This window comes from Capricornis sumatraensis, chromosome 10 (assembly GCF_032405125.1).
Source record: "Capricornis sumatraensis isolate serow.1 chromosome 10, serow.2, whole genome shotgun sequence".
Taxonomy (NCBI): Eukaryota; Metazoa; Chordata; class Mammalia; order Artiodactyla; family Bovidae; genus Capricornis; species Capricornis sumatraensis.
The window spans coordinates 19561263-19588856 of NC_091078.1; the positions used below are offsets into that span (position 1 = coordinate 19561263).

Below are 27594 nucleotides of genomic sequence, written 5' to 3' on the forward strand. Positions count from 1 at the left end.
AAGTTTAAAAATTATAGGTGCTTGGGCCCCAAACCAGACCCATGGAATCAGATGTGAAAATGGATCTTAGATACATGTGCTTGTGAAATCCGTGAGACGGGAGGCCTCACAGATCCAATGGCCTAGAAGGTCCTGTCTTTCGACCTCAGGAAGTGACCCAGTCTCTAAATTCGTGCCAGCCTCGGAAGCCAGCACCCCACTCCACCACAGCAGGGTATTTGGCCCCAGTCTGTGATGGGTCAGGCTGGAGGCTGCCGTCTGCCCACCACCAAGCACAATGGGCCCTTCTCTGGGCCCAGAGCCCAGCTCTCAGTGGATGCACAGGAACTGACCGCAGCCCCCTGCACTGAACCCAGTACAGCCCATCTTCTGGTAGGGATGGCAAACAGCAACAGGGAGCCCTGACTTGTCCAAGGCCACCTGCCACATCTGGGAGGGGCTTTCCCGCAGGAAGGGGAGGGCTCTGAGAATGACCAGGCCAAGGCTGTTCTCCTTCTACCCTCTGGGCAAATATTTACTTCCCCGCAGACTAAGATGCAAATATCTCCATTAGTGAGAAAGTCTCCTTTGGAAAGAATTAAACAAAACACAACAGGTACAATTTTCACAGTGAAACAGCTCTGGTCTCAGGGATGGAAGCAAACAGTGGGTTGTGTCAGTCATGTCTCCCTCTAGGCCTCAGTCCCCTCAGCTGTAAAAGTGGACGAGTGTCCAGCTTACAGGGTTGTTCTGAGAACCCAGAGAAGTGAAGTGCAAAATGTAAGTGCAAAGTGGAGGCTCCTCCCACCCTCCAGCCTCTCTGCCAACACCCAGCAAGCTGCCACCTGGCTCCCACCCAATGATGCCACTTCTCCCGGCATCCATGCTGATGCTTATTACACAAGACACCCTGCTAAGAGCTCTGGAAGCATTGCCCACCCAAGCCTGGTTCTGTTCAAGGTACAAGGGTTACCTCATTTCCACAGACAAGAAACTGAGGCACAGAGTTGCTCGTGACTTGTCCACGGTCACTCAGTCAATCAGACCTGCTCCCCACCCATCAAACAAGAAGCACTCATTCTCCTAACTAGTTGCCTAGTAGAGCTGGGCCTCCAGGCCTAGTTCCCCCAGTGGCTGTTTCTGACCTCAACAACCGGGCCCAAGAAACATCCAGTTCTGCAGTGACCCACCCTCCCCTCCCGAAGCTTATCTCCACTCCTTTCAGCCTGGCCTCTGCGCCCCTCCAGCCCAGCTCCCACCTCCTGGAAGTGTCCCCAGGGCTCCTCTGCAGTCACAGCCAGACAGTCGGCAGAAAACCACACACCAGCTCCAGCTGGCAACTGCTGCCTGATTTCAGTTTCCATCTCCCTCGTGGGCTGACCTCTTCATCTTCTCTTCTCCTAATCTGCTCCTTGGTCTCCTCCTCCTGGCCTAGGCAAGAAGGCCCAGCCTGGAGCTGAACAGTGCCCCTGTTGACATCATCTGTCTGACATTCTCTGGCAAGGGCAGACCCCGCCTCTAGACTCCCAGAAGTGCTTTTCCCATCCCCTCTTCTCTCATCTGGGTGTTCTCAGCGCCTTCTGGTTAAGCTAGACTCACATGCTCAGCATATGGCACAGAGCCTCTACTGGTGCACCATTAAAGCCAGGAAGTAAAGAGTAGGAAGGGCCCAGCTCCTAGAAGAAGCCACATGTTCTCCCAAGGGGTCAGACTTTTCCGCCCGAGGGCAAAGCCACAGCCATCTGCTCTAAGCAGGCAGAGCATCCTCAGCAGAAAGTAACCTCCTCTGATAAGACAAGTTCCAGAAGTTATCACATCTAATGTCCCAGTTCCCTTGAGCTCTGTAAGGCTCCCCAGGTAAGTCTCCATCACCTCCGTGGACCAGGCCTACAGTGAGCTGGGAGCTTCCACATCTCTCATCTTGTGGGATCCTCCCCACAGCATCCATAGATGAGTCATCCAGCAGGCTCAGAGAGTCCGCTCTTTACTCAGAGTCACAGCAGAACCAGCACTTGATCCATGTCTCCAGATGGCACTGCCATCAAGTCCTGACAATGAAACCGCCCCCTAGGTCACTCAGACCCCAGACTCCTCATATGACCAGACTCCCACCAGTCTCTCCTCCCATAATTTGGTCCTCTTAGGCTTCCCTCATTGGAGAAGGAAATGGCAACCCACTCCAGTGTTCTTGCCTGGAGAATCCCGGGGACAGGGGGAGCCTGGTGGGCTGCCATCTATGGGGTTGCACAGAGTCAGACACAACTGAAGGGACTTAGCAGCAGCAGCAGGCTTCCTCACGGAGAAGGCAATGGCACCCCACTCCAGTATTCTCACCTGGAAAATCCCATGGACAGAGTAGCCTGGTGGGCTGCAGTCCAGGGGGTCGCGAAGAGTTGGACACGACTGAGCGACTTCACTTTCACTTTCCACTTTCACACATCGGAGAAGGAAATGGCAGCCCACTCCAGTGTTCTTGCCTGGAGAATCCCGGGGACGGGGGGAGCCTGGTGGGCTGCTGTCTATGGGGCCGCAAAGAGTCGGACACGACTGAAGCAACTCAGCAGCAGCAGCAGCAGCAGCAGCAGGCTTCCTCATGTGCTGCAACCATACTTGCCTACCTTAGGGCCTGTGCACTTACTGTTCTATCCATCTGAGATGTTCTCTACAGGCCTTTTGTGTGGCTGGCTCCTTCTCAGTCTTTGCATGCATGCTCAGTTGCTCAGCTGTGTCCGATTCTTTGCGACCCTATGGACTGTAGCCCGCCAGGCTCCTCTGTTCATGTGATTTTCCAGGCAAGAATACTGGAGTGGGTTGCCGTTTTCTCCTGCAGGGGATCTTCCCAACTCATGGATCAAAACCACATCTTCTGCATCTCCTGCATTGGCAGGCTGATTCTTTACCACTGAACCACCTGGGAAGCCTCTCAGTCTTTGAGCTCCTCATAAAGTCTTTTCCTGACCACCCCATTTAAAGTAAGAATTTCCACCTTTCCCCGCTTCCTCCCTAATTTGCTCCTTAACACCTATCGCAGCTATGTGTATTTAGTGGTTTGTCTTGTTCACAGTTGTTTCCTGGTTAACTATCACTGTGCCTGGTATACCCAGTAGGCATTAAATAACTATTTTGTTGACTGAATAAGCAAACAAATGATCCCCACCCTGGAGGGAATGGCGTGTCAAGACTGGACTCTCCTGCCTTCCATGAAGACGTCGATTCCAACCCACTCACATCCAGAGGTGCTCTCTGGGAAAAGTCTGTCTTTTCAATCCCCCATGCCCAGGCTTACCCAGAAGACATCTCTCCCCTGTATTTGGAGCCAGCTGCTCCAAAAATTTCATTATCAGTCCCTAGTCTGGTTGACTCTGAGTCCTACCCCAGGTCGGCATTGTGAGCCACCCAGAGAGAAGAGGCACTGGGCAGGGGGAAGGAGAAGGGCAGACTGTTACTTACTCCTGCTTCTCAAGAACAACAACCGAAGGTAGCAGTGAGCTCCCAACCCAGTCCTACAGCATAAAACAACCCTTCTCTTCCAGGAAAAGGCGGGTTTACCCACAGAAGCCTCGACTAAGCACAAAGAAACTTTCTTGGGGCCTTACTTGCTCATCTGGAAAATGAGAGCATTAGACAATTCTCCAAACCCCTTCAGGGGCAGCCTTCTGGATTCTCTGGATTGTAAAGGTCCTGTGGCCCGGCTAGGGGAGGGCCCATGAGGCACCGTGACCATCTCCACTATTTAGGCTGCCTCATTTTCTTGAGTTTCACTATTTTCTCTTTGAAATGCTTGCCTAGAACAAGAAGGAAATAAAACTTCCCAATCAATCAAACACAGTAAAAAAAAAAAAATTAAATATCTACATATATGTACAAGGAAGGGACTTCCCAAGTAGTGCTGGTGGTTAAGAACCTGGCTGCCAATGCAGGAAACGTAAGAGACGGGGGTTCGATCGCTGGGTTGGGAAGATCCCCTGGAGGAGGTCATGGCAACGCACTCCAGTATTCTTGCCTGGAGAATCCCACGGACGGAGGAGTCTGGCAGGCTACAGTCCCTGGGGTTGCAAAGAGTCAGACCCAACTGAAGTCACTTAGCACGCACGCATAAATGTGTGATGAGATGTCCAAATGAGTATTTACCCCAATAATGGTCCTTTTACTGATAGCATTGAAAGTGACTTTTATTTTCATCTCTGTGCTTACCTGAATTGGTTGGAATTCTTTTTCAACTATGCGCCACATATTATTCTTGCACAAACAAAGCTCTTTTCAAAACTTAAAAATTCCTGCTGTGCTCAAGAGGGAGGCTAGTTACCCAGCTCCTTCCAGAAATGCTGTTGTCCACTTATACCTGGAGCCCTGACAAGTGGAGGGCCACCGGGGGATGGGGGAGGGGGATACCATTGCTGGTAAAGGTCACGGTGACCCCATGAAGAAACTGAAGTCAGGTGGCTAAGTCCTGGTCTGGGTCTGTCATTAACTTGCTGTGGGGTCTCCGATCTTTGCTTCTCCTCTCCAGGCCTGTTTCCTTCTCAGTAAAATGAAAAGTTCACACTAGAGGTGCCTTCACGGGCCCTTCTAATTGAAGAATAGAAAGGAAGGGCAGGGAAAGAATGGCTAACTCTTAAGTAGCTGGTGTAGTGTTTATCGTGTGGCAGGCATTGCTCTAAGCCCTTCCAATAATTAATCCATTTAAGGGTCTCAGCGACTCTCAGGTAGGTTCTGGTGTCACCTGTTTTTCAGATAAGACGACTGAGGCAGATGGAAGTTAATGCCTATGTCACTCAACCTGTAAGTGTCAGAGTCCGGATTTGAACCCAGATAGCTTGGTACAGAGTCCACACTCTTAACCATTAAACTTTGGGTAACAAGAACTTTGGTAATGAGGCCCATCCTTGAAGGGACAAGAAAGACTTAATATTGCCTCCGGCATTTATAACCTCCACCACCTGTCCGCACCCATTGCCTTCCCAATTATAGACACCGCTCAGCCCTGACACCCTTACCCAACCGAAAACCCTACCTCATTGTAAGGGGATAGGCTTGGTGCTTTCTAGACAGCCAGTGTCTCCATGATCAGTCCAGCCCACTTTGCAAATTCAAAGCATCAGCAAACTTGACCATTGCTGGCTACACACCCAGTTTGGCCTCTGATCCAGGCGCCCATATCTCCAATCCCTGCTTCCTAGGTATAGGTCGGGACTCAGCCACCCCAATGCAACAAGCCTTTCCTGAGTATCCACTGCGTGCCCGGCCCTGAGACCAGAAGAGGACATGAAAGAGCTACTCCCCTGACCTCCAGGAGCCCACAGTCCAGTGAGAAAAAAGTCATGTAAACAGATCTCTAGGATACCCTGTGGTTGGTGCTATAATTAGAGGTGTGTCCCCAGTGGGCTGAGGGCACATGTGTCAGAATGATTCACCCGTGCTGTGGGAAGAGGAGGCTCCAAGAGCCTGTGGATGAGCTCATTTCTCACTGAACTGGAAACGAGGACACCTGAAGGCTAGTGCCAGCTGTGCTGAGTGACCTTGAGACATGCCCTGTCGGAGCCCTGGGGTCACCCTCTAAAAAAAATGAGAGGGCCCCCAAGCATGGCAAAAGAGATCTCATAAGTGGTTCAAGGTCATGTTCATATTGACTCCCAGTCTAAGAGAAGTTTTTGTTGCTCATTTTCCTTCTGATCCTTCCAGTCTCATCATGGAGCAAATCTCGGCTTTGGTGTCAGTTTGTCTTTACACCTCTCAAGACATCTGCCAAGCTGCCTTTGGGACAACCCAGGCAAGCCTCAGGTTCGCAGCCTCCAGCACCCGCAGTGTCCAGCTAGGACGTCACAGTGTGATTTTGCTCCCTGCACTGTATTACTGTCACTGTTACCAGCTATTTTCGATGAGGAATTTTGGTTCCCCGTGTGTGTGTGTGTGTGTGTGTGTGCGCACGCGCTCAGTCGTATCTGACTCTTGTGACCCTGTGGATTGTAGCCCGTCAGGTTCCTCAGTCCATTGACTTTTCCAGCAAGAATATTGGAGTGGGTTGCCATGTAGTCCGCCAAAGGATCTTCCTGACTTGGGGCTCGAACCCGAGTCTCTTGTTTCTCTCTCACTGGTAGGCAGATTTTTTACCACTGCACCACTTAGGAAGCCTTCTCCATTGGAAGTAGTGATATAAAGCCTCCTTTTAAAAATAAATTTAAGTGTAGGGAATTCCCTGGCAGTCCAGTGGTTAGAACTCCACACTTTCACTGCCAAGGGCACAAGTTCACTCCATGGTTGGGGCACTAAGATCCTGCAAGTCACATGGGAAATAAATTTAAGTTTAAAAAGTGAATCAGTTTAAAGTAATATAATATTACACATAAATAATTTATAATACGTATAACTTCTAGTATGGCTGTTTTAACAACATTAATGAAAAGTTTTAATGCACGTACAAAAACAGCCAAAGCTTTTCTGTGTTATTAGGTATCCCAATAGTGATTACTACTGGTGAGGGGTGGTAGCAACTGGCAGTGGACACAAGGTGGGTTTCTGGTTCTGCTGACAGTTCTGTTGGTTGACCTGGGGGCTGATTATACAGTGATGTTCACTTTGTAAAAATTCACTAAGTTGTATACACTTAAGATGAGTGCATTCCTATATGTATATTATGTATTCATATAGCCTTTAACCCAGCAATTCCACCTCTTGAAATCACCCTGCAGACATACACACACATGTGTAAAATGACACATTCAAAAATGCACTATTTGCAGTAATCAAAGATTTAGTCCTGAGTCCCCAAGCTGGAGACAGATGAAATATATTTTGGCATAGCCTGCAGTGAATTCTGGGCTTCCCAGACAGCATTAGTGGTAAAGAATCTGTCTGCCAATGCAGGAGACAAAAGAGATGTGGGTTCGATCCCTGGGTCGGGAAGATCCCCTGGAGGAGGGCATGGCAGCCCACTCCAGTATTCATGCCTGGAGAATCCCATAGACAGAGGAGCCTGGCGGTCTACAGTCCATGGGGTCACAGAGTCGGACACAAACTGAAGCGACTTAGCACGCATCCACAGTAAATTCTACATAGCCATCAAACAGAATGAGGCAGCCCCTATCAGAGCTCCAAAATTTACACGGATTTAAATTTAAGTGAAAAGGTAAGGACAGAACTGTGTTTAGTATGCTACTTTGTGTGTGTGTGTTCAGTCGTGTCTGACTCTTTGCAACTCCAAGGACTGAAGCCCGCCAAGCTCCTCTGTCCGTGGGATTTCCCAGGCAAGAATACGGGAGCAGGTTGCCATTTCCTTCTCCTCGGGATCTTCCTGACCCAGGTATTGAACCCATGGCTATCAAGTCTCCTGCATTGGCAGTCAGGTTCTTTACCACTAGGGCCCCCTGGGAAGCCCAGAATGCTATTTTATGCGGGGCGGGGAGGGGGGGGGGCCATATAACACATGAACATGTTTGTGCCTGGGATAGTATCTCAGAAAAGAATCACAAGAAACTCCTAACAGAGACTTCCCTGGGAGTCCAGTGGTTAAGATTCCATGCTTCCAATACAGGGGGCATGGTCTGATCTCTGGTTGGGGAACTAAGATCCCACATGCCACAAGACAAGGCCAAAAAAAATAGGAAGGCTAAAGAAACTCACAACAGTTATGGACAGGGCATACCAGAGAGGGACTGGAGGAAGGCTTATAACTGATGATTACTCTTTCATATGTTTAAATTTTGTACAATGTCCTTGTATTTCCTATTTGATAATAAGTTTTAAAGCATAAAGTCCTACGGAAGGTGCATAGCTATGGTAAACCTTTTAGCTCCTTAGATAACTGAGATGAAAATGCTAGCTCCTTGGGCTTACAAAGCAAGTAACCCTTGGCCCCACTGCTCCTCCCAAGGGATGGCACTGAGCTAATAAGCTTTCCTGTAATGGTTTCCAAATAACAAGAAACCCAGTCTAAGACAAATCACTTAAACTGGGCCTCCACCCTGAAGTCAAATTCTGGCACCTGAAGTTGCCCTGGCAGGTGGCTGGGTTCTTGGCATGCATAAGGAGATTATTAAGCACTAATACCTCCAGGGATGGGAAGTTAAAGATTTTTAAAGTCAGTCTCAGGTGGCTGAAAAGGGAGGATTCTGAGTTCTGAGTCCCACCCTGCTCCGGAAGGGACAGAGCAAGGGCCAGAGAGTGGTCTTTTCTTACGGCTGCAGGGACAGTGGCAAGCAGGGTCTTGAAAATTCAAGTTTCATTTTAACTGTGTGACTTTCTTTTTTATAGCACTTGGTTTGTCCACGTGTCACCTTCTCCCCACATGGCTAACCCTAAAAACAATCCATTGAGGTGTGGGGCAGGATATCAGTTACCCATTTTGTAGATGGAAAAATGGAGATGCAAAGAAATTAGGAGACAAAGCTATGGTCTTTTCAGTAGTCAGGTATGGATGTGAGAGTTGGACCATAAAGAAGGCTGAGTGCCAAGGAATTGATGCTTTCGAATTGTGGTGTTGGAAAAGACTGTTGAGAGTCTCTTGGACATCAAGGAGATCAAACCAGTCAATCTTAAGGGAAATCAACCTTGAATATTCTTTGGAAGGACTGATGCTGAAGCTGAAGCTCCAATACTCTGGTCACCTGATGCAAACAGCCAATTCATTGGAAGACCCTGATGCTGGGAAAGATTGAAGGCAAAAGGAGAAGAGGGTAGCAGAGGATGAGACAGTTGGATGGCATCACTGATTCAATGGACATGAACTTGAGAACTCCAGGAGATGGTGAGGGGCAGGGAGGCCTGGTATGCTGCAGTCCATGGGGTCAAAAAGAGTCGGACACAACTTAGCGACTGACAGTGACAATGTTGAGAGAAGCAGTGAAGCCAAAAAAGTAACCCCCACCTTCTGACTCCTGGTCTTCTCCTATTTCCCCCTCTCCCCACCCATCAACTTTAGCCTTCTCCCTGCCAACTCCGACCTCCAGGGAAGGAGCTTCTGAGGCCAGACAAACAAGGAGCAGGCAACAAAAATCCCAGAATCAGAATCAAGGGGCCCATGAGACCATCTAGCCCGGCAGTTTTTAACGCTTATTATACACTTACCTGGGGAGGTTAAATAAGTTTAAATAAATATGTACGCCAGGGCCCAGGGATCTAGAGTGTTTTTAAAATTCTGAGTTGATTCTGGTGTAACTTTGAGAGAGAACCGCTGAGTGACAGCTCAGATCATCCCCATCCCAGTTTCACATAAAACCTTCTGCCCCTGGGACTCCCCTGGTGGTCTAGTGGCTAAGACTCCACACTCCCAATGCAGGGGGCCCAGGTTTGATCCCTGACTGAGGAAATCCCACATGCTGCAACTAAGAGTTTGTATGCTGCAACTAAAGTTCCCGCGTGCCACAACGAAGACCCAGCGCAGCCAAAATAAAAGAATATTAAAAAACAAAACGAAACACTTCTGCCTCCCTGGACCATCCATCAGTGAGTCTGTGCTCCAGCCCCCATACATACTGCTCATCACTCTTGCTCATTACATAGAGTCAGAGAACTGAACTGGGAGCTGGGTGAGTCAACTCACAGCTCTGAGGCCCCAAACAGGGAAGTGACTTGCCTAAGATCTCCCATTGAGTCAGTAACAGAACAAATCGAGAATCTGGATCTGGACACCAGGTAAGGTCACATCCACAGAGGGGTCACAAGGAAAGCCTGATGGCAGATCTCGCAGTTCCCACCAGAAGAAAAGACTCAATGAAGGTTGAGAAAGAGACCAGAGTGTTCATGTGTTTGCAGGGGATGGGTGTCAGGTACCTGGGCAAGTCTGCCCTGTGGCATACTGGGGGCAGGGGAACTATTCTAGAGTGGCAGGGCTGGCACTGGCCTGTAGAAAGAAGTCCTCATTTCTAGGAGGGGGCCCAGCCCAGTCCGAAATCTCCATAGTGAAACCCAGTCTACTGGGTCAGCTTACCAGGAGGGTCAGCTCCCCTGTCCATAATAACAATGGCTGAGATTTCTTGAGCTCTTTGCTGGTCCCTGTAGTAAGCAATGGATTTGACCTGTTTCAGTTAATCCCCACAACCATTCTGAAAGTTGAGTATCATCACTGTTTCTATTGGCACATGAGGAAACCATGGCCTCAGGAGAGGAAGTAACTTCCCCACTATCACTCAGCTGGAAAGTGGTAGTGGCAGGATTTGAAGCTGGTTCATGTCCAACCACAACCATCCTGTCCCCCAACAGGAGAGAAGAGAAGGTAAAGTGCAGGGGCTTTTTAAAGATCTGAGCACCTAAAAGCAGCTGGAGATATCCTCAGACACTTCTGGTGGAATCCGCCTGACCACGCCTCCCACAAGGCATCCTCCTTCCACCCTAGAGGAAACAGCGGCACAATGGGGAGGCATCCTGGAGGACGTCGGCAGGTATATAGTGGAACAGGATAAGGAGTCCAGGTCCCCCAACCCCAGACCACAAAGCCTGACCGCTGCTCCACAGAATGATGGGGAGGCGAACTCAGTAACACCCGGCAGGCGGGGCGGGAGCGGCCAAACGTGGTAACCACAGCCTACCGCACCAGCGCAGGCTGGTGGACTCCTAGAACCAAACTGCTGGTCAGGTGCACACAGGTGAGCCACGCGGAGCTCCTTCGTCGTAGCCCTTGCCAACGAGCTCTAAGGCTCCCCACCCGGCGGCTGAAATTCAGGCTAAGCTCGAGCAGCCAAAATTTCCTGGTTCCCAAGGAAAGTGGGACGAGAATCCAGTTGTGCGCTTCTTGCCCCCTCCCTGGAGCAGACAAGTCTGCCCCCAACCCAACCCCCATCCCCCCACCCCCCGGCGCATCGTGCGGGTGAACAAGGGAGTGCGTTCTCCCCCTCCCATCCCGGGGCCCGACTGCGGTCACTCACCCAGAACACTGTGGAGTAGATGACGAGCGAGAACTTGAGCCAGAGGTAGGAGAAGCGCGCGCAGTAGCGCACCTGCTCCGAGTCCCCGCGGGGCATCCTGGGGGGCTCCCGGGCTGGGTCCCTCGCTGCCAGCAGCCCCACCTGCGGCTGCCGGACCGGCTCCCGGCCCCGCCACCCGCGCTCGCTCGGGGACTGACACCGGCGAGCCGCAATCACAGCTCCGGCCCGGGACCGGCCAGCCCCAGCGGCCAATGGGCGCTCGGGGAGGGGGCGGGCCTGGGGCGGGGCGGAGGCCCTGGACCCAGAGGAGGCCAAGGCAGGGGCGGGGGCGAGGGTGGTGCGAACCAGGTCGCGGGCAAATCTTGAAGCGCCCGTGCTAAGGCGCGTTGGGGGGCGTGGGAGAGAGTGTGCAGAGCGTCGCTACGGAGAGAGCTAGTGTGCTTCATTCGGGGCACACAGAATGCCCGCTTTCTACTGCGGTCCAGAGGGAAGACCATGGGGAAAGAGCAGGAATTTATGGCTTAAGGCGTTAAAAAATGTGCAATTAAGTGTGCAAGCCATGAATGGAATAAGGAAATGGAGTTGTTCAGACTAAGCAGGGCGGGAGGGTCGCATCTGGGAAGGCGCCGCAGACCAGGGTAGGGCAGAGGGCCCTCATGGAAGGCCCCACAGTTCCTTTTGTAAAAGTGGGAGGCTTTCCCCCAAGTCCCCGATCCTATCCTTCACTGGGACTAGGTGAGGTAGCAACCCTGCCCCCATGGCCTCCTCCTCCGAGAAGCCCTCACCCACTAGCCCCAACTCAGGGGCCTCAGCCCTTGCACACAGCCCAGGTCTGACCCAGCCTCTTTCCGCCCAGCCTTTCCTCTGTCTGGGGTCAAAGTCTGTCTTCCTGGCTGTGAGTCTTTCTCCCACGGCCCTTGCTTGACTCACTGCTGTTTTCCTTTCCCCGCAGGCCTAGCTCATCTGGGGACTTGGGAACCAGGCAATCCATGTTTGTGGCATTCAGGAATTAAATATGAGAGTTCAAGGCAGGGCTGGGTGTGGTCCCTGGTGGCGACTTCGGGAATGGCACTCTTGTCCCATTCCCGGGATCTGAATTCCCAAGCCTGCCAGAGACAGATAGAGACCGGCGGCCCAGCCCCCAGAGTTCTGCCGGTTTTACTGTAGAAGGAAGCAAGTAAGGTCTGGGTGGGGAGGGAAGCAATGTCATGCCCAGGGGTTGAAAGGAAGCCAGTTTCCTGGTACAAGGGAGCAAACCCTGCAAGGTTGGATAGAGACATGGAACCAGGGACTGCTGAGGGTCACCTTCAAATGAATAACCTGGGGCTTCAAAGGCATCCTACCGCAAGGTTAGAAGTTGTCATTTCTGTCCTTTGAATGGTTTCACTCAGTGGTGTCCGACTCTTTGCGACCCCATGGACTATACAGTCCATGAAATTCTCCAGGCCAGAATACTGGAGTGGGTAGCCTTTCCCTTCTCCAGGGGATCTTCCCAACCCAGGGATCAAACCTAGGTCTACCGCATTGTAAGTGGATTATTTACCAGCTGAGCCACAAGGGAAGCCCAAGAATACTGGAGTGGGTAGCCTATCTCTTCTCTAGGGGATCTTCCCCACCCAGGAGTGGAACCGGGATCTCCTGCATTTGCAGGCAGATTCTTTATCAACTGAGCTATCAGAGAAGCCCATATTCTGTCCTTTAAGGAGGAAGAAGCTAACTCTTTACCCCTCTTTACAGGACTAACTTTCCTCACCAGCCCTCACCTTACACCTACTCTTTGAGGTGCTCCATCCCCAGGAGGACTGACTCAGCACCATGCCCTCGGAGGGGTTGTCTGTCTCCTTCTCCCTGGGGTTAACCTTCTAGCCTCCTTCCCTACTGGGATTTTCTTTCAGTTGTCCCTGTCTTAGTCCTGGCCTTCTAGCTAGCTGCACTCGCTCCTCTACAAATCTTCCCTAATGACATGCACTCATTTGAGTGGCTCCTCTCAGCAATCCCTGAGCCCCTGTACAATGACCCCTGGAGTGATGAGGCTGAGACACCCCTGCAGAGGAAGCCTGGAGCTCTTTGGGGCTAGCACAGCCTTTCCCCAGTTCCTGAGCAAGTTTGCTGTCCCTCCCTATCCCCGACCTGATCACAAGTGCTATGGGGTACTCCTCAGTCACACTGGCAAACACTGAGATCTCAGAAGCGGTGACAACGTATTTTCACTGTCTCCACTTAAAAAAAAAATTATTTCCCTTTATTTGGCTGCACTGGGTGATTGCAGCACATGGGATCTTTAATCTTCATTGTGGCACGCAGGATGTTTAGTTGTGGCACGTGAACTCTTGGTGGCAGCATGTGGAATCTAGTTCCTGACCAGGGATCGAACCTAGGCCCTGTGCATTGAGAGCTTAAAATCTTAGCTGCTGGACCACCAGGGAAGTGCCAGTTTTTCTCTCCTTTTGCCAGAAACTCCTGGCTGCGGGTCAGCAGGTCTGATGCCAAGCCGGGTTCAATCATGAACTTTGTTAGAATATGTGGCATAAATCGTATTCCCGAATATCTTACAGAAAAAAAAGCTGAACGAAATTTTTGGCCAACCCAATATGACATACAGGCATGAGTGTGACCCTGGCTGCAGTTTAGAACCACGTGGTGAGCTTTCAATGTTTCCTGATTTCCAAGCCCCACCCCAGTCCAGTCAAGTCAGCATCTCCACCAACAGGGACCTGCGTATCAGTTATCAGTATTATTGTAAAGGTCCCAGGTAATTTCTAAAGAGCAGGCATTGCCAGTCTAGAGGTAGTCATGAGGGTGAGGTGGTCAGTCAGAATTTTATCAGAAAGGTCACATTCCTGAGGAGACTCAGCTATCCAGTGGTATGCAGGTCAAAGTTAAGTAACTAGCTCTCTGGTAGGGGGTGCGGAGGGGGACTCTTGCCACTTTCCATGGTGTAAATACTCCCACCATGTCTGAGATGTGCACAGTCACACCCAAACAGCTCAACACAGCCCCACAGCTTTCCTTATCTCAATACTGATTAGCATAGGGAGTGCCATAATGAATGCATCAGTGAAACCCATGGCTTATTAATTAGCACAACAGGTGTTAGAAATGAGCTATTCTTTGATGAACTTACTGCCAGCTTACCTCAGAGATATTTCATGTTGAGGATTCCAATATTGCAATAAAGTGAGTGACATGAATTTCTGTTTCTCAGTGCATATAAAAGATAGGTTTATACCATTGTCTATTAAGAGTGCAGTAGCATTATGTCTAAAAACGCAATGTCGATGCCTAATTTAAAAATAGTTTATTAAAAAAAATAAAAATAAAAAAATAAAAATAGTTTATTGCTAAAGAATGCTAATCATCACCTGAACCTTCATCAAGTTGTAATCTTTTTGCAATAGTAACATCAAAGATCACTGATCACCATAACAAATAAGGACAAAATTTGAACTACTGTGACAATTACCAAAATGTGACAGAAACATGTAGTGAGCAGATGCTGCTGGACTTGACACAGGGCTCCCACCAACCAATTTGTAAAAAACACGGTATCTTCCAAATGCCATAAAGTGAAGTGCAAGAAAACAAGGTGTGCCTGTCGCATTCAAGATGTATGGGTTGGCTAAAATGACTGAGGGCACTACTGATTCTTTCTTCAGAGTAAAAAAATCTTACTTAAGGGTGATGCACTGGGCTAAACTCTTGAGGCATCCCAAATCCTGAGGGATTCTGGTTGCCTAATGTGACCATCTAGCTAACTGAATTCTGCCTCTAGGATACTGTATTTTTTTTTTTTAAGAGATTGAGTCTTTTTTACATTTTTAATTTTATTTATTTAGGCTGTACTGGGTCTTCATTGTGGCATGCCGGCTGTTTGTCGCAGTACTCAGACTTCTCTTACTTGTGGTACGAGTGCCTAGTTGCAGCGTGTGGGATCTAGTTCCCTGACCAGGGATCAAACCCAGGCCCCCTGCATTGGGAGCATGGAGTTTAGCCACTGGACCACCAGAGAAGTCCCTGTTGTATCTGTCTTGATTGGACTCTTCATGCAAGATGATACAGGGAACTGGGGCTTCACTGACTTCAAATAACACATTGTATGAACTGGTCTTGTGGCTCCTTGCTCGAAATGCTTGCTGTATGCTTACATGGGTAGCAGAGTTTGTTCTGATACCTAATTCATGATAACCTGGCAGGGAGATTGTAGGGGGAAATAACTAATCTCACCTTTAGTGGCCACTACGCCTATGAAAAAGAAACCTACCGATTATGCACAACCAACCTGGCTGGCATAAGTTGGCATCCATTCCTCTGTTTCCCCCTCTGTGAAACCATCAGTTTGGACTGTTTCTTTTCTAGTTCTAACAATCTTAGCTATAGTCCTCACAGACAAATCAGTCAGCAAATAAACGCTGAGCTTCTCCTGTGACTCAAGCCCTGCCCAGGGCTTTGGGGATACAGCAATAAACAAGATAGACAACAGCGCCTATTCTCTTCTGTTGAGGCACTGGAGGGGTGGGGGGTGGGGTGGGGATATGCAACATGTATGACCACTAATACAAGACAAAGATAATTTCAGGTACTGACAAGTGCTGAAGATGCAGGAGAAGACGTTCTGAGTGGGAGAAGCAACAGGTACAAAGGCCATGAGAGAAGCTGCAGCTTTGAGAAGGTCCATGTGGCTTGTGCAAGGACCTCAGGAGAATATAATAGAATGGGGAGAGATCAGAGGCATGGGAAGAATCCTCACAACTTTTGTAAACAGCTCAGATTTATTTCCAGGTTTAGTGAGGGCCATGGGTACTGTGTTTAGCAGGGACGTGATCCTGAATCTGATTTAAATTTTAGACGGTTGCAGCTGGGACTTTCCTGGCCGTCTGGTGGTTAAAACTCCGAGTTTCCATTGCAGGGGGCACAGGTTTGATCCTTGGTCAGGGAACTAGGATCCCACATGCCACACAACCAAAAAAAAAAGAAGACAGTTTCCGCATGGAGGACAGATGGGAGGGGGCCAGGGCTGGGGGTGAGGAAGGCTGGTTAGGGAGCCTTTGCACAGGGTCAGTGTGAAGGGCTGTGGACTAGTGGTGCACACTGGGAATGGTGACAGGTAGCTGCACTGGGGATGTATCCTGGAGACAGAGCCACCAGGGTTTACTGACAGATTGGGTGTGGAATGTGAGGAAGGGAGAAATCAAGATACTCCGAAGTGTTTTTGCTTTGAGCAACCAGGTAAAGTTTGCTCCCATTTACAAACGTGAGGGATGTTACGAAGAATGCTGCTGCCAGGGGGTGGGGGGGAGGTGGGGGAATGTGGGTCAAAAATCAATTACTTTGGCCATTTAATTTTTTGAGATACCTTCTTAAAACCCAGGTAGAATTGTCCAGGGAACTCAGAAGTGAAGTTTAAGTTAGATGATATAAGTTTGAGAGTCATCAGATCAATTTAAATCATTCCTCCAGTTTTTCCCCTAAAGTACTGCACGTTTGAGTCAATTTATTTCTTCTGGAGGAGGGACTTTTGCTGTCCTTCAGGTTTTCTGTGACTCTTTTGGGGGCCATCTCATGGCTCAGAATTTAGGCCACTTTTCCTTCGCATGCCATCTTAACTCTCAAGGATCTCTGTTTATTCCCGACCAGTTATTTATTAAGCATCAGGGCTTTCACATAACTACCTCTTAATTTCTCACCACCCATAGAATTTGATTTGATGAATCCCACTTTACAGTTGAAAGATGAAGGAAACTGAGGTTCAAAGAAGTAAACTGATTTTTCTCCAGTGGGAAGTCCAAATGCTCTATGAGCCAGCAAATAATGTGCTTTCTACCGAATGCAGATGTGGCCCAGCTGCGCTACAGTAAAATGAGTTAACTATGTGGCTTAAAAAGCAACTGGAATAATACACCATAGCTCAGATACTGAGTTCAATACTGGTTAGAGTTGCAACTTTCCGTAGCATTACTGTGCATTACTGCAAGATAGTAGTTCTGTGAGATAAGTGTTTTGTTAAAAAGGATCTATCAGATAAGTCTGGGAAATGCTGAAGGACTGTTTCAAAGCCTTTACCATGAGAACAGATATTATTTCTCTCCAGTAAGAAAGAGGGAGATGCAGCTTTTCTCAACTATATTTGACTGCACACCTCTATCTTCCCCCAGACACCAGCTTTAACATCTCAAACACTAGTGTCTGTTAGTGGTTTGTGGGACATTTAAAACTGGGACAGTCCCAAGAAATAACAGTCCACCTGGGACTGGAGGAGCTTGGGTGCTAAAACTAGGAAGGACCAGTGCAAAAGCAGGACAACTGGTCATCCTATTTCTTTCCATCCTTTCCATCATCTCACAGATGTTCAGAGGGGTGTAGCCAGGGCAAGACAGCTTCAGACTGTGCCCCCCAAAGTCACAGAAAGAGGAAGAAAACACTGAGGGGACAGGACCAGTGTCTTCAGGTTCTGGAGGCTGTCATGAGAGGAAAGGGAAAAGTTCATTCTAAGGGATCCCTTGGGACAGGGACCAAGGAGACATGCTGAGGATGAGTCAAGCTCCCTGAAGCAGCACAGCTGTGAGAAAAACAGTGATTCAGGATTGGGGGGGTTGGGGTAGGGGCAGGGTTACATGCCAGCCCTACCACACGCCAATCAACTCTGAATGAGGCTCTGGGAACCCGAGTTACCCTCCTCAGACACCAAAGCCATCTGTGAAATGGGACCCTACAAGGTAACCAAATGAAATTATCGAGCATTGTACTTAAAACAAAGCTGGTCCTAAAGAACTGAGTCAGATCTGCCCACAGTTGGCCCAGTCCAATGGGGACCAGTAGACATGGTGGGTGGTAGGACTGACCTCACAGACTTTCCCTTCCCTCACAGCCTGGGTGCTGACCCTGTGCTTGGCATTGACCCTCCCAGGGCATTTATCCTCTGGCTGGTTTTCTCCTTCAAACTTTTTGGAGCCACCTGCCAGCACTGGGAGGCAGGCTGACTCCGTGTTTGTGTGCCTGATTACAAATGAGAAAAGAGGGTGGTTAGGACATCAACCCCATCCCCACAGACCAGAGAGGAAATTAGCAGTAAATCAAGTCTGACAGTCGTGATTCAGGGAGTGGCCAAGCTGGGAGGATCTTCAGAGATCATTCAGTCCACCCCTCTCATAAATGAACAGAGGAACTCAAGCTAAAAGAAGCCAGCATCCTGCTCACAGTTGTCTATTTACACCTAATGCCCTTTTCTATATGTGTTATATTGCACAATAAAAGAAACTGTTCTTTTTTGAAAAGAACAGTTTTTAAATATGCATATCCTCTATGATTAGTGAAGTCAAGTGTAGTTTTACATGTTGATTAGTCATTTGTAGTTTTACAAATTTTATGATTTTATTTTCTGTATATTTTTTCTTTGGCTGCGGTGTGAAGCATGTGGGATACCAGGATCCAACCCATGCCTCCTGCAATGGGAGCAGAGAGTCTTGATCACTGAACCCCCAGGGAAGCCCCCTTTTCCCCTTTGTACATTTTAAAATTAACTAATAGATTCCTTTAAGTAGGCAATGCCAAGGGCTGACAGACGGGGGAAATGCCATTCCCACCTCTTCTTCCCATAGGGGAGGGGCCCTTCTGGAGAAGACTCCAGGCTGGCCTCTCAAACAGAGGAAGGGTCTCGGAGCTGGCCACTTGCAGGGGTTGACCTCACTGGGGCCTGGCCGGGAATTCTGGGAAAGCAGCCTGGGTACACTGGTGCTGGGCCAGGGCTGTGTGACTCACTGGGAGTGGCGGGCACCCGGGCATCAGGGCTGCAGCAGTGGTTCCACCTGTCATGCGGAAGAGCAGGGCAGCTGCTTCTGGAAGACTGGGTGCTGCTGGGGGAGGGGAGCCTCAGAGGAGCTGGCTGGGCCCCCAGTGCAGTCAGAAGGTACCAAGATTGGGCCTTGGGGAACACAGAACTGGGGTCTGAACCTGATCCTGTAGCTACTGAGGAAGGGATGTAAGGCTTTTACACTCAGAAAACGTTCATGGACTTGCTGATCTATGTCAGGAAGGTTTACAAGCCACAGCATCCTGCCCTGTGCTGGCTGCTAGGGGACCCCCAGCAAGGGTAGGCCTAAGGGCAGACCACCCAGTTTAGAGCTGACACAGTGCTTTCACCCACATATTAGAGCCCTCACCACTCCTAGATTTACTTGGCTATCACCCTCCTTCCCCATGGTTGTTGGCACCATGAAGCAAGGACCATCTCACCAATTGGCATCTGAGGGCCTGGTGGAGTGTTGAACACACATAGCTGCTCATTAAACGTGGACACGGCCACATGAGCCACCTCTGCCTGCAGCTTCGTTCAGACTGCAGGTTCCGCCCTCCCCCAGGGCTTCCACCAGAAACCTAGTCCCACAGACATTTAATGTAAAACATGTCCTGGGAGGAGCCAGTTCCCTTCTCCCAGACTTGCAGACTCCTAAGGCCTACATTTCCCTGTAGGCCGTTTCAACTTCCTCTTTCCTGTTTGCTGAGCAATTTGCATCAGCCACGGCTGCTACTCTCTGTCTTACATTGCCAAGTCCCTCTCTGTCCGGCTCAGAGAAAATAAAAGGCTTTCCATTAGCAAAACTCCATTTTCTGTTACAAACATGTATTGACTGAGGGATTTTTTTCCTTTTCCATGGGTCATCAGAATAGCCTTGGGTGCAAAACTAGACAAGGAAGATAATTCTTGCTTTATTCATGAGGAGTGTGTGCCCAAAGGCACGCAGCCCTACAGTCTACACGCAGGCTAGGGCTGGTTTCTGCTTCCTGCTGAGCCTCCTCAGTCGTCCCCCCAAACACTGGAACAAAGCGGGCTCCCTCTCTGCCCCCAGCAAATGACCCCAAACCTTCACAAGAACTGCAGAGAAAGCAGGCTAGTCTCACTTCTGGAGGGTCAAGTGGGGGCTGGGGAAAGAACACTGAAAATTTAGGCTGCTAAATACTAGTTAGTTCAGGATGTCTTAGGAACCTGTGTTTAAAAGCAGCTGGGGTGGAGGGAGTCATGGAATTCTTCTGGTAAAGGATCTAATCCTCTTCTATTTTTATTTTCATGTGACGCCAAAACAACTGCCCCTAGAACATCCTCCAATTCAACACCGCTTATAGTTTTGTTTTGTTTTGTTTTTGCTACACCCGGTGGCTTGTGGGATCTTAGTTCCCCAACCAGGGATTGAACTCCAACTTGGTGAAAGCACCAAGCCCTAACCACTGGACTGCCAGGGAATTCCCCGGCTTAAACAACTTTTTATAACATGATGCAGAACTGTATTTTACATTACAGTCCAGTGTACAAAACACGCAACTCAGAAAATCTGCATGAAACAAAGTCACCTTTGCCGCAGGACGCGCTCCTGTATTTTCTACGGTCTCCCTTTAAACACTAGTCGTCACCCACTGTTTGAAATCACTAATTCAAACTGCTGACCAAATGCCTCCAGAGAAGCCCTGCCAGGCCTGTTTCAGCAAACAGGTAAGTTACACCAGGATTTACTATAACATTTGTTTATACAGAGACTACCCAGGTATTAAGCAAAAGCATAACCCATACAAACTTGGCTCAAGTGAATCCTGAGATTGCCTTGACCGAGCACGGAGTGCATATCCCCTCCCCCTGCCTGCCACTCACTCTGGGTGAAATAACCAGGAAGCCAGGAAAGAGCATCTAAGGCCACAGGGAGCCCCTACATCTCCAAGGACAAGAGAAGGTCTGGGGCCCCACCCTCTAGAGTCACAGCTCAAGGACCAGTGGTGGGAAAAAAGGCACAGCTCCTTTTGGCATGAGGTAGAAAGGAACTCCTGGTTCCCAGAGGTGAACCCCCCCCCGCCCCCCCGCCACAGTAGAACCCTAACTCTTCTCAGGGAGCGGACTGCTTCTGCCTTCCAGCTGTGTGTGGTCCTGGGGGGCCTGCCCCACCCAGCTGACCACCATGGACCAGAGGGGAACTGCGCTGGGGGACCGGTGGATCCCAGGCGGCCAGTGAACATCTGAGGATGCCTCGGGTGGACAGCGGTGAAGGAATGACTGTTTGCCAGACCCCTGCTTTGCCAAAGGCCCAGGAGAGCAGAAAGGGCTGTGTCTTCCACCACTTATTGGCTCGGCCCCGCTCTGGGCATGTCAACAGCCTGACCCCTAGGGGGACCAAGGGAAAAAAAATATGAGCAAGTAAAGAAAAATCACACTTGCTTAAAAGGACTCAGTATCAACGGGAGGAAGCCCTAGGTGAACGTGTAAATTAGAACTAGCAAGACAGACAGAAGAGGACTTCAAAGAGAGAAAAAAGGGTCACGGAAAGACGTAGTTGGAGCACACACAAAAAGATTCCTGCAAACTAAAAAGTATGACTTTCAAATATAACAATCCAATAGAGACAGTTTGTGCTGCACATTGAGTCAATGGTCTGAAAGGCAGAGAGAGAAGTATCTCAGAATTCAGAGGAAAAACACAAAGAGGTGGATTAGAAGAAAAAGATGAAGAGATGTGGAGGCCAGGTCCAGGACGAATGTGGTAGATGCTGCTGCTAACTCAACTCTGTTCCCAACCTCCTCCTTCCCACTCTGACTTCACTGTGGAGGCTGGACACGTGAAGTATACTTATTACCAGCTTCCCTTGCTTGAAACGGTTCTGGTTCGTAGACATCCAGAAAGATTCTTTGTCTTTTCTGATATAATTAGTGTTAGGTAGGTAGAACAGGGAAAAAGTCCAAAATGGCGGTGGCCACAGACAAGGAAGGGAAAAGCCCGTGAAAATGAAACAAAAGAAGGTCCGAGGTCCGGAGTGAGGACCTCAGGTAAAACAGACACCACTCCTGGCTGGCCCAACGTACATAGGACAGGCCCAGGGAGAGAGAAACATACAAATAGAAGAGCCAAAGCCAGCTCCCTCTCTCTCTCTCTCCCACGCTCTGGGGCGCTCTTCTCCTCGTGTCTTTAGATCGATGTGCCCTCACGCCTCGAAGATGGATTTTCCTACTCTCTTCTAAATAAAATAGAGCTGTAACACTGAGCTGTAACACTGATTTGGCTAAGAGCTATAACACGGTCTATCCAAGACCTGAGAGCTGTGACTCACCGAGGGGGCTTTAATGTCCGTCACTCCAAATCTTTGTTGTGACGAGACAAAGAATCGAGGAACATACACTCGTGCGACATCTATGGGGCCGTGACTCGGAGATAACCTGGCTGAAACAATCTCCGCGTGGAAGAGGCCAAGCACAGCCAGAGCCCAACTCAGCGAAGCTCCCGCGGTAGAGGCGAAATGCGAAGAAAATCCAGCGCAGGGGAAGGCCCATCGTGCTGGAAACCGGGACGGCGGAAAGCCCACGCGGCCCAGTCTCAGATCCCAGAAGACCTCCAGTTAAGGTAAGAGGTCCTCGCTGTTCTGGCTTGAGGGACATGCCTAACGAAATCTTAATTCCTTTACAACCTCTCGTTTCTTGTTTCCTCGAACCTCCCACGAACAGGCGGGCTGCAGGGGGCACAACTGAGGGACTCTGGAGGGGCTACTCCTCAGCATGTCCCAAAGGCACTATCTGCTGAGCCCCAGTAGCTGTTACACAAGCCGGTGGGGGTTCTTCTGTCCTTTCTCTTCTCTGTGCCAAGGATCAGACCAAAGAAACGGTGAGCACCGGTCAGATATTTAGCAAATTTTCCGGCGGGCTATGAATGGGATTCCTTGGCATGTTTTTCCCACTGCTTTTTTCCTCCTGTCCTTCAGCTCTCTCCCGGGACTCAAGCCCGGCCAAAACTAATAAAGTTCAGGCTCTGAGGTCTCATTACAAAAATTCATTGAGAGGCAAAGCGATAGATAAGAGGTAGATTTGTTAAGATTCAGAAAAAAGTGCTGCATTCTACGGGGTACTGGCCATTGAATGCGGCCTGGCTCGGTTTTGCTAGAGGGGCAAATTCATATGCTAACGAGTGTGAGGATCATCCCAGCCATTGGGGAACCACCCACTCCTCCATCTCTTTCACAGTGCCTTGGAGCTGTCCTGCCACCTCTGGGTGTGTCTGTTGGCTTATAGATTGGAGATTAAGGTCTACTTGAATTTGATTTGTCATCTTAGACCCAATTGATTTTAACTGGTTTACATTATACCCTTGTGCTATGTCATTCTTTCAAAGGTTATACTCTGCCCCCTTTCCTCCTGTTTCATGCTCTTTTCCTGAGTCCCATCCAGACCCACAAGGTTTCCTCTACAATCTTCTGGAGAGACAGCCAGAAAATAACTGGTCTTGGGAGGGAAATACTCTATAATATCCAACCCCCTAATCCTACCTAGTACTGGTCACACTGGAGACCTTGGGGACTCCCAAACTCCAGTCCGGGGGTCCCAGGAGGTCATCACGCCTTGACCTGCCTAGGGATCTGGTCCTCGAAAGGTTGTCATGCCTCAACCTGCTCGGGGATCCGCTAGTCCCAGGGGTCCCAGGAGGTCGTCACGCCTCAACCTGCCCAGGGACCCAATTCTCGGGAGGCTGTCACACCTCGGCCTGCCCAGGGATTCGATCTCTAGGAGGCTGTCACGCCTCAGCCTGCCTGGAGATCTGCACCGTGACCCGGAGACGCCTGGCTCTCAGGTTGCAACAGTTCTGGGTAAGATAAGCTTCAAAAAGACTCACCCCTAAGGAAGTCCACCCATAAAAATTGAAAGAGATCCCCATGTCCAAATTTTCTTCCGACTAAGGGATATGAAGGAACTGTCTTAAATATGGGATTGTTGTACGCCCTAAAAGTGAGCCCACTAGGCACATGGTGTTAGGCACAGGCAACCAAGAGAAGGAACCCCCTCGTGAAGGCTCACCACCCACAGCTCCCGAGTTGCCTGGTGCTCCTTCCTTGTATCCTAACGTGCCCTCATATCCGGGAGCACCCCCTCTACAAAAGCCAGCTCAAGTATGTCCTTTAGTTGAAACTGGAGGAGAATTCGGACCAACCCGGTTCCATAAGCCCTTCTCCCTCTTAAAACTAAGACAGATCAAACAAGATCTGGGAAGCTATACAGATGACCCAGGCAAATACATAGATACATTCCAACATATTACCTTGGCCTTTGACTTGACGTGGAAAGACATCATGGTCATATTTAGTCAAACTTTATCTGACCCTGAACATACTAGGGTCTTAAAGGAGGCCCAGAGGTATGCAACAGGGCTTCACGTGTCCAGTGATAGATACCCAGTAGGGGAAACTGCAGTCCGCTCCTCCGATCCTAATTGGAATTATAATGACCCTGAGCACATCTGGGGAAGAGATCATTTTCTAATCTGTGTGAAGGCAGGACTGAAAGCAGCCCAACAAAAAGTAATTAGCTATGCCCGGGTCTCAGCAATAACTCAGGAGCCCAATGAGAACCCCATTGCCTTTCTGGAAAGGCTAAAAGAGGCACTCCAAAAGTTTACCAATCTGGACTCTTACGAGGGACAGGTGATTTTAAAGGACCAATTCCTGTCCCAATGTGCATCAGATATCAGAATTAAGGTACAACAGCTACAACAGCAGGACTCCGCTGCTTCTTTAGATGAGATGGTCCAGACAGCCACCAATACCTTTTATAACAGAACAGGAGAAGGAGCCCAAGGCCAAGGAGAAGGAGAGAAAGAAAGAGACAAGGCATGCCCAGATGCTGGCTGCCCTCCAGGGAAGCCCTATGGCAAATCTCGAGTCCTTGAAGGACAGGCACAAGACAAATGCCTGATCTGTAGACAGGCGGGGCATTGGGCCAAAGAGTGTCTAAACCATGACAAGTCTCCTAAAACAGCTTGCCACAAATGCCATCAACTGGGACACTGGGTGGCACTCTGCCCTCGGGACCCAAGAGCCTCAAGGTCAAGCGCCAAGCCTACCCTCATGATGGTTCAAGAGGAGTGAAGCGGCCCGCTCCAGCCAGCCCGCCTGTCACAGATAACCATCACGGGGCTGGAGCAAAGGGTGCAACTGGATGTGGCAGGTAGGTCTGAAAATTTCTTGGTTGACACAGGGGCTACCTACTCTGTCTTGATCTCCTACTCCGGACCCTTCTCCTCCCAAACCTGTACCATTTTGGGTGCTAAAGATTCACCTGAGCACTTCTTTGTTGCTAAGATGGACAAATATTTTCCCACCAGTTTCTAGTGGTCCCTGAGTGTCCTACTCTCTTATTGGAAGAGATATACTCACGAAACTGGGGACCACCCTTGTGATGGGAAGTTTTTCAGCCCCTAGAGCCCTGCGGCTCCTGGTTACTACTGAAAAACCCACTACACCTTCAACAGAGAGGGACCAAAAACTATGGGAAGACAAAATTAACCCCCAAGTGTGGGAACAGTGGATTCCTGGACAAGCCCACCAAGCTGAACCAGTCATCATTGTCCTCCAAGATCCCACTCGGTTTCCTAACCGGAAACAATACCCTCTCAAAAGAGGCTCAAGAGGGACTACAGCCTTTAATAAATAAATTCCTTGCCTGTGGGCTATTGGTCCCCACCAGTTCACCATGTAACACCCCAGTCCTCTCAGTAAAGAAAAAGGACGAAACCTGGCAAATGGTTCGAGATCTCCGGATCATAAATGAAGCTGTAGTCCCCCTCCATCCCACAATACCCAATCCCTATGTAATCCTGGGAGAAATCCCACCCAGTGCCAAGTGGTTTACAGTCTTGGATCTCAAAGATGCATTTTTTTGCATACCGCTGGCTAAAGAATCCCAATATCTTTTTGCCTTTGAGTGGGAGGCCCCAGGAGTAAAACACCAACAGATGACTTGGACAGTATTACCTCAGGGGTTCAGAGATAGCCCCCACCTGTTTGGACAGGCCCTTAGCCGGGATCTCCTAGATCTGGACCTGGGACCTAATGGGAAAATATTACAATACGTAGATGACCTACTAATATGCTCTCCAGATGAGAAAAGTGCCCAACAACATGCAGTTCAGGTTCTAAACTGCTTAGCAGAAAATGGATATAAGGTCTCCTGTGCTAAGGCACAGATGGTCGAGACAAAGGTCACTTACCTGGGAATTCAGATTATACACGGGTCCAGGAGGCTGTCCTCTGATCGGGTACAAGAAATCCTCCAGTTGCCCTCCCCCATGACTCGAAAACAATTGCGAGCTTTCCTGGGGCTAACTGGATATTGTAGAATCTGGACACCCAACTATGGTCTAATTGCCCAGCCCTTATATGAAAGCTTAAAGGGACGAGATGATTCAATCCCACTGATATGGGGAACTCGGCAAAAGAAGGCAGAGGCTACACTAAAACAGACCTTAACTCGGGCACCTGCTTTGAGGTTGCCAGACCCAGAAAAAGCATTCCAACTTTATGTCCATGAAAGAGAGGGAATAGCCTTGGGAGTGTTAACTCAAAGGTTGGGATCTGAGCGCCAGCCTGTAGCTTACTTATCCAAAAAGCTTGATCCAACTACCCAAGGCTGCCTTCGAAATCTTGCAGCTATTGCAATCATGCTAGAAGATGCTTTAAAACTCTCCTTTGGGGGCAAACTAACTATTTTTACCAGCCACCAAGTAAAACAACTCTTAAATGGGAGAGGCCATTTATGGATGTCTAATCAAAGAATCCTTAGATATCAAGTAATGCTGATGGAAAATCCAGGCCTCACTATATCCCCTTGTGAGGTTCTTAACCCAACCACCCTCCTGCCTACCCCCGAGGGCTCTCTCCCCTTTCACTCTTGTCTAGAAACCTTGGACCACTGGACAAAACCCCGAGAAGGATTGTCAGAAGATCCTCTGACCAACCCTGAGGAAATCTGGTACACTGATGGAAGCAGCTTTGTCTTGGATGGAAAAAGAAGAGATGGATATGCAGTAGTCTCCAATTTTGAGACCATAGAGGCTAAGCCTCTGCCACCAGGTACTTCAGCCCGATTAGCTGAGCTCATAGCCCTGACTCGAGCTTTAGAGCTGGGAAAAGGAAAAAGAATAGCCATTTACACTGACTCCAAGTATGCCTTTCTGGTGCTACATGCACATGCAGCTATTTGGAAAGAAAGGGGCCACTTGACCACCCGAGGGTCCCCAATCAAATATGGTGATCAGATTCTTCGACTCTTGGAGGCAGTCCATCTGCCCACTGAGGTTTCAGTCTCCCACGGTAAAGGACACCAAAAAGGGAGCACAGAAGTGGCATGAGGGAACCAAGCAGCTGATCAGGCACCTAAGAGAGCAGCATTACAGAACCATGACCTAATAGGGGTTGCCCCCTTAGTTCCACAGACTAATTTGCCAGAAACTCCTTCATATACTGAAGGTGAGACTCTTAAAGCTAAAGCAAGGGCTTTCAAGAAGATCATATGGGGTGGTTCCAAACGGAGGGACTCCTTTTTCTGCCTGGGAACCTCCAATGGAGGTTGGTTAACTCCTTACATGCCACTACTCATTTAGGAGAAAAGGCCTTCCAAAGATTACTAGAAAGGTCCTTCAGAGGAACAGGCTTCCAAACAACTATAAGACAGGTGGTGTCTTCTTGTCCCGCTTGCCAATTAAACAACCCCCAAGGAGCTCGAAGACCCCAGCTGGCCCACCCCGTCCAACGACGTGGGACCTACCCAGGAGAGGACTGGCAGATGGACTTCACCCAGATGTCAGTTTCTCAAGGGTATAAATACCTATTAGTCATGATAGATACATTCACAGGATGGATTGGAGGCTTTCCCACCCAGACTGAGAAAGCTGAGGAGGTGGTAAAAAAACTGCTCCATGAAATCATTCCAAGATTTGGTCTGCCCAGGTCATTACAAAGTGACA

At 49.3% G+C, this 27594-nt stretch overlaps 1 protein-coding gene across 3 annotated transcripts in view; it reads right to left on the reverse strand.

Annotated features, from left to right (window-relative positions):
* Positions 1-11006, reverse strand: part of TSPAN15 (tetraspanin 15) — a 56773-nt gene extending 45767 nt beyond the window's left edge. For all 3 annotated transcript variants that reach the window (XM_068982236.1, XM_068982234.1, XM_068982235.1), the window contains exon 1: positions 10839-11006. In XM_068982236.1, the coding sequence (XP_068838337.1) occupies positions 10839-10934 (96 nt within the window). In that variant the 5' untranslated portion in view covers positions 10935-11006. The remainder of the gene's footprint in view (positions 1-10838) is intronic.
* Between the last annotated feature and the right edge of the window lie 16588 nt (positions 11007-27594).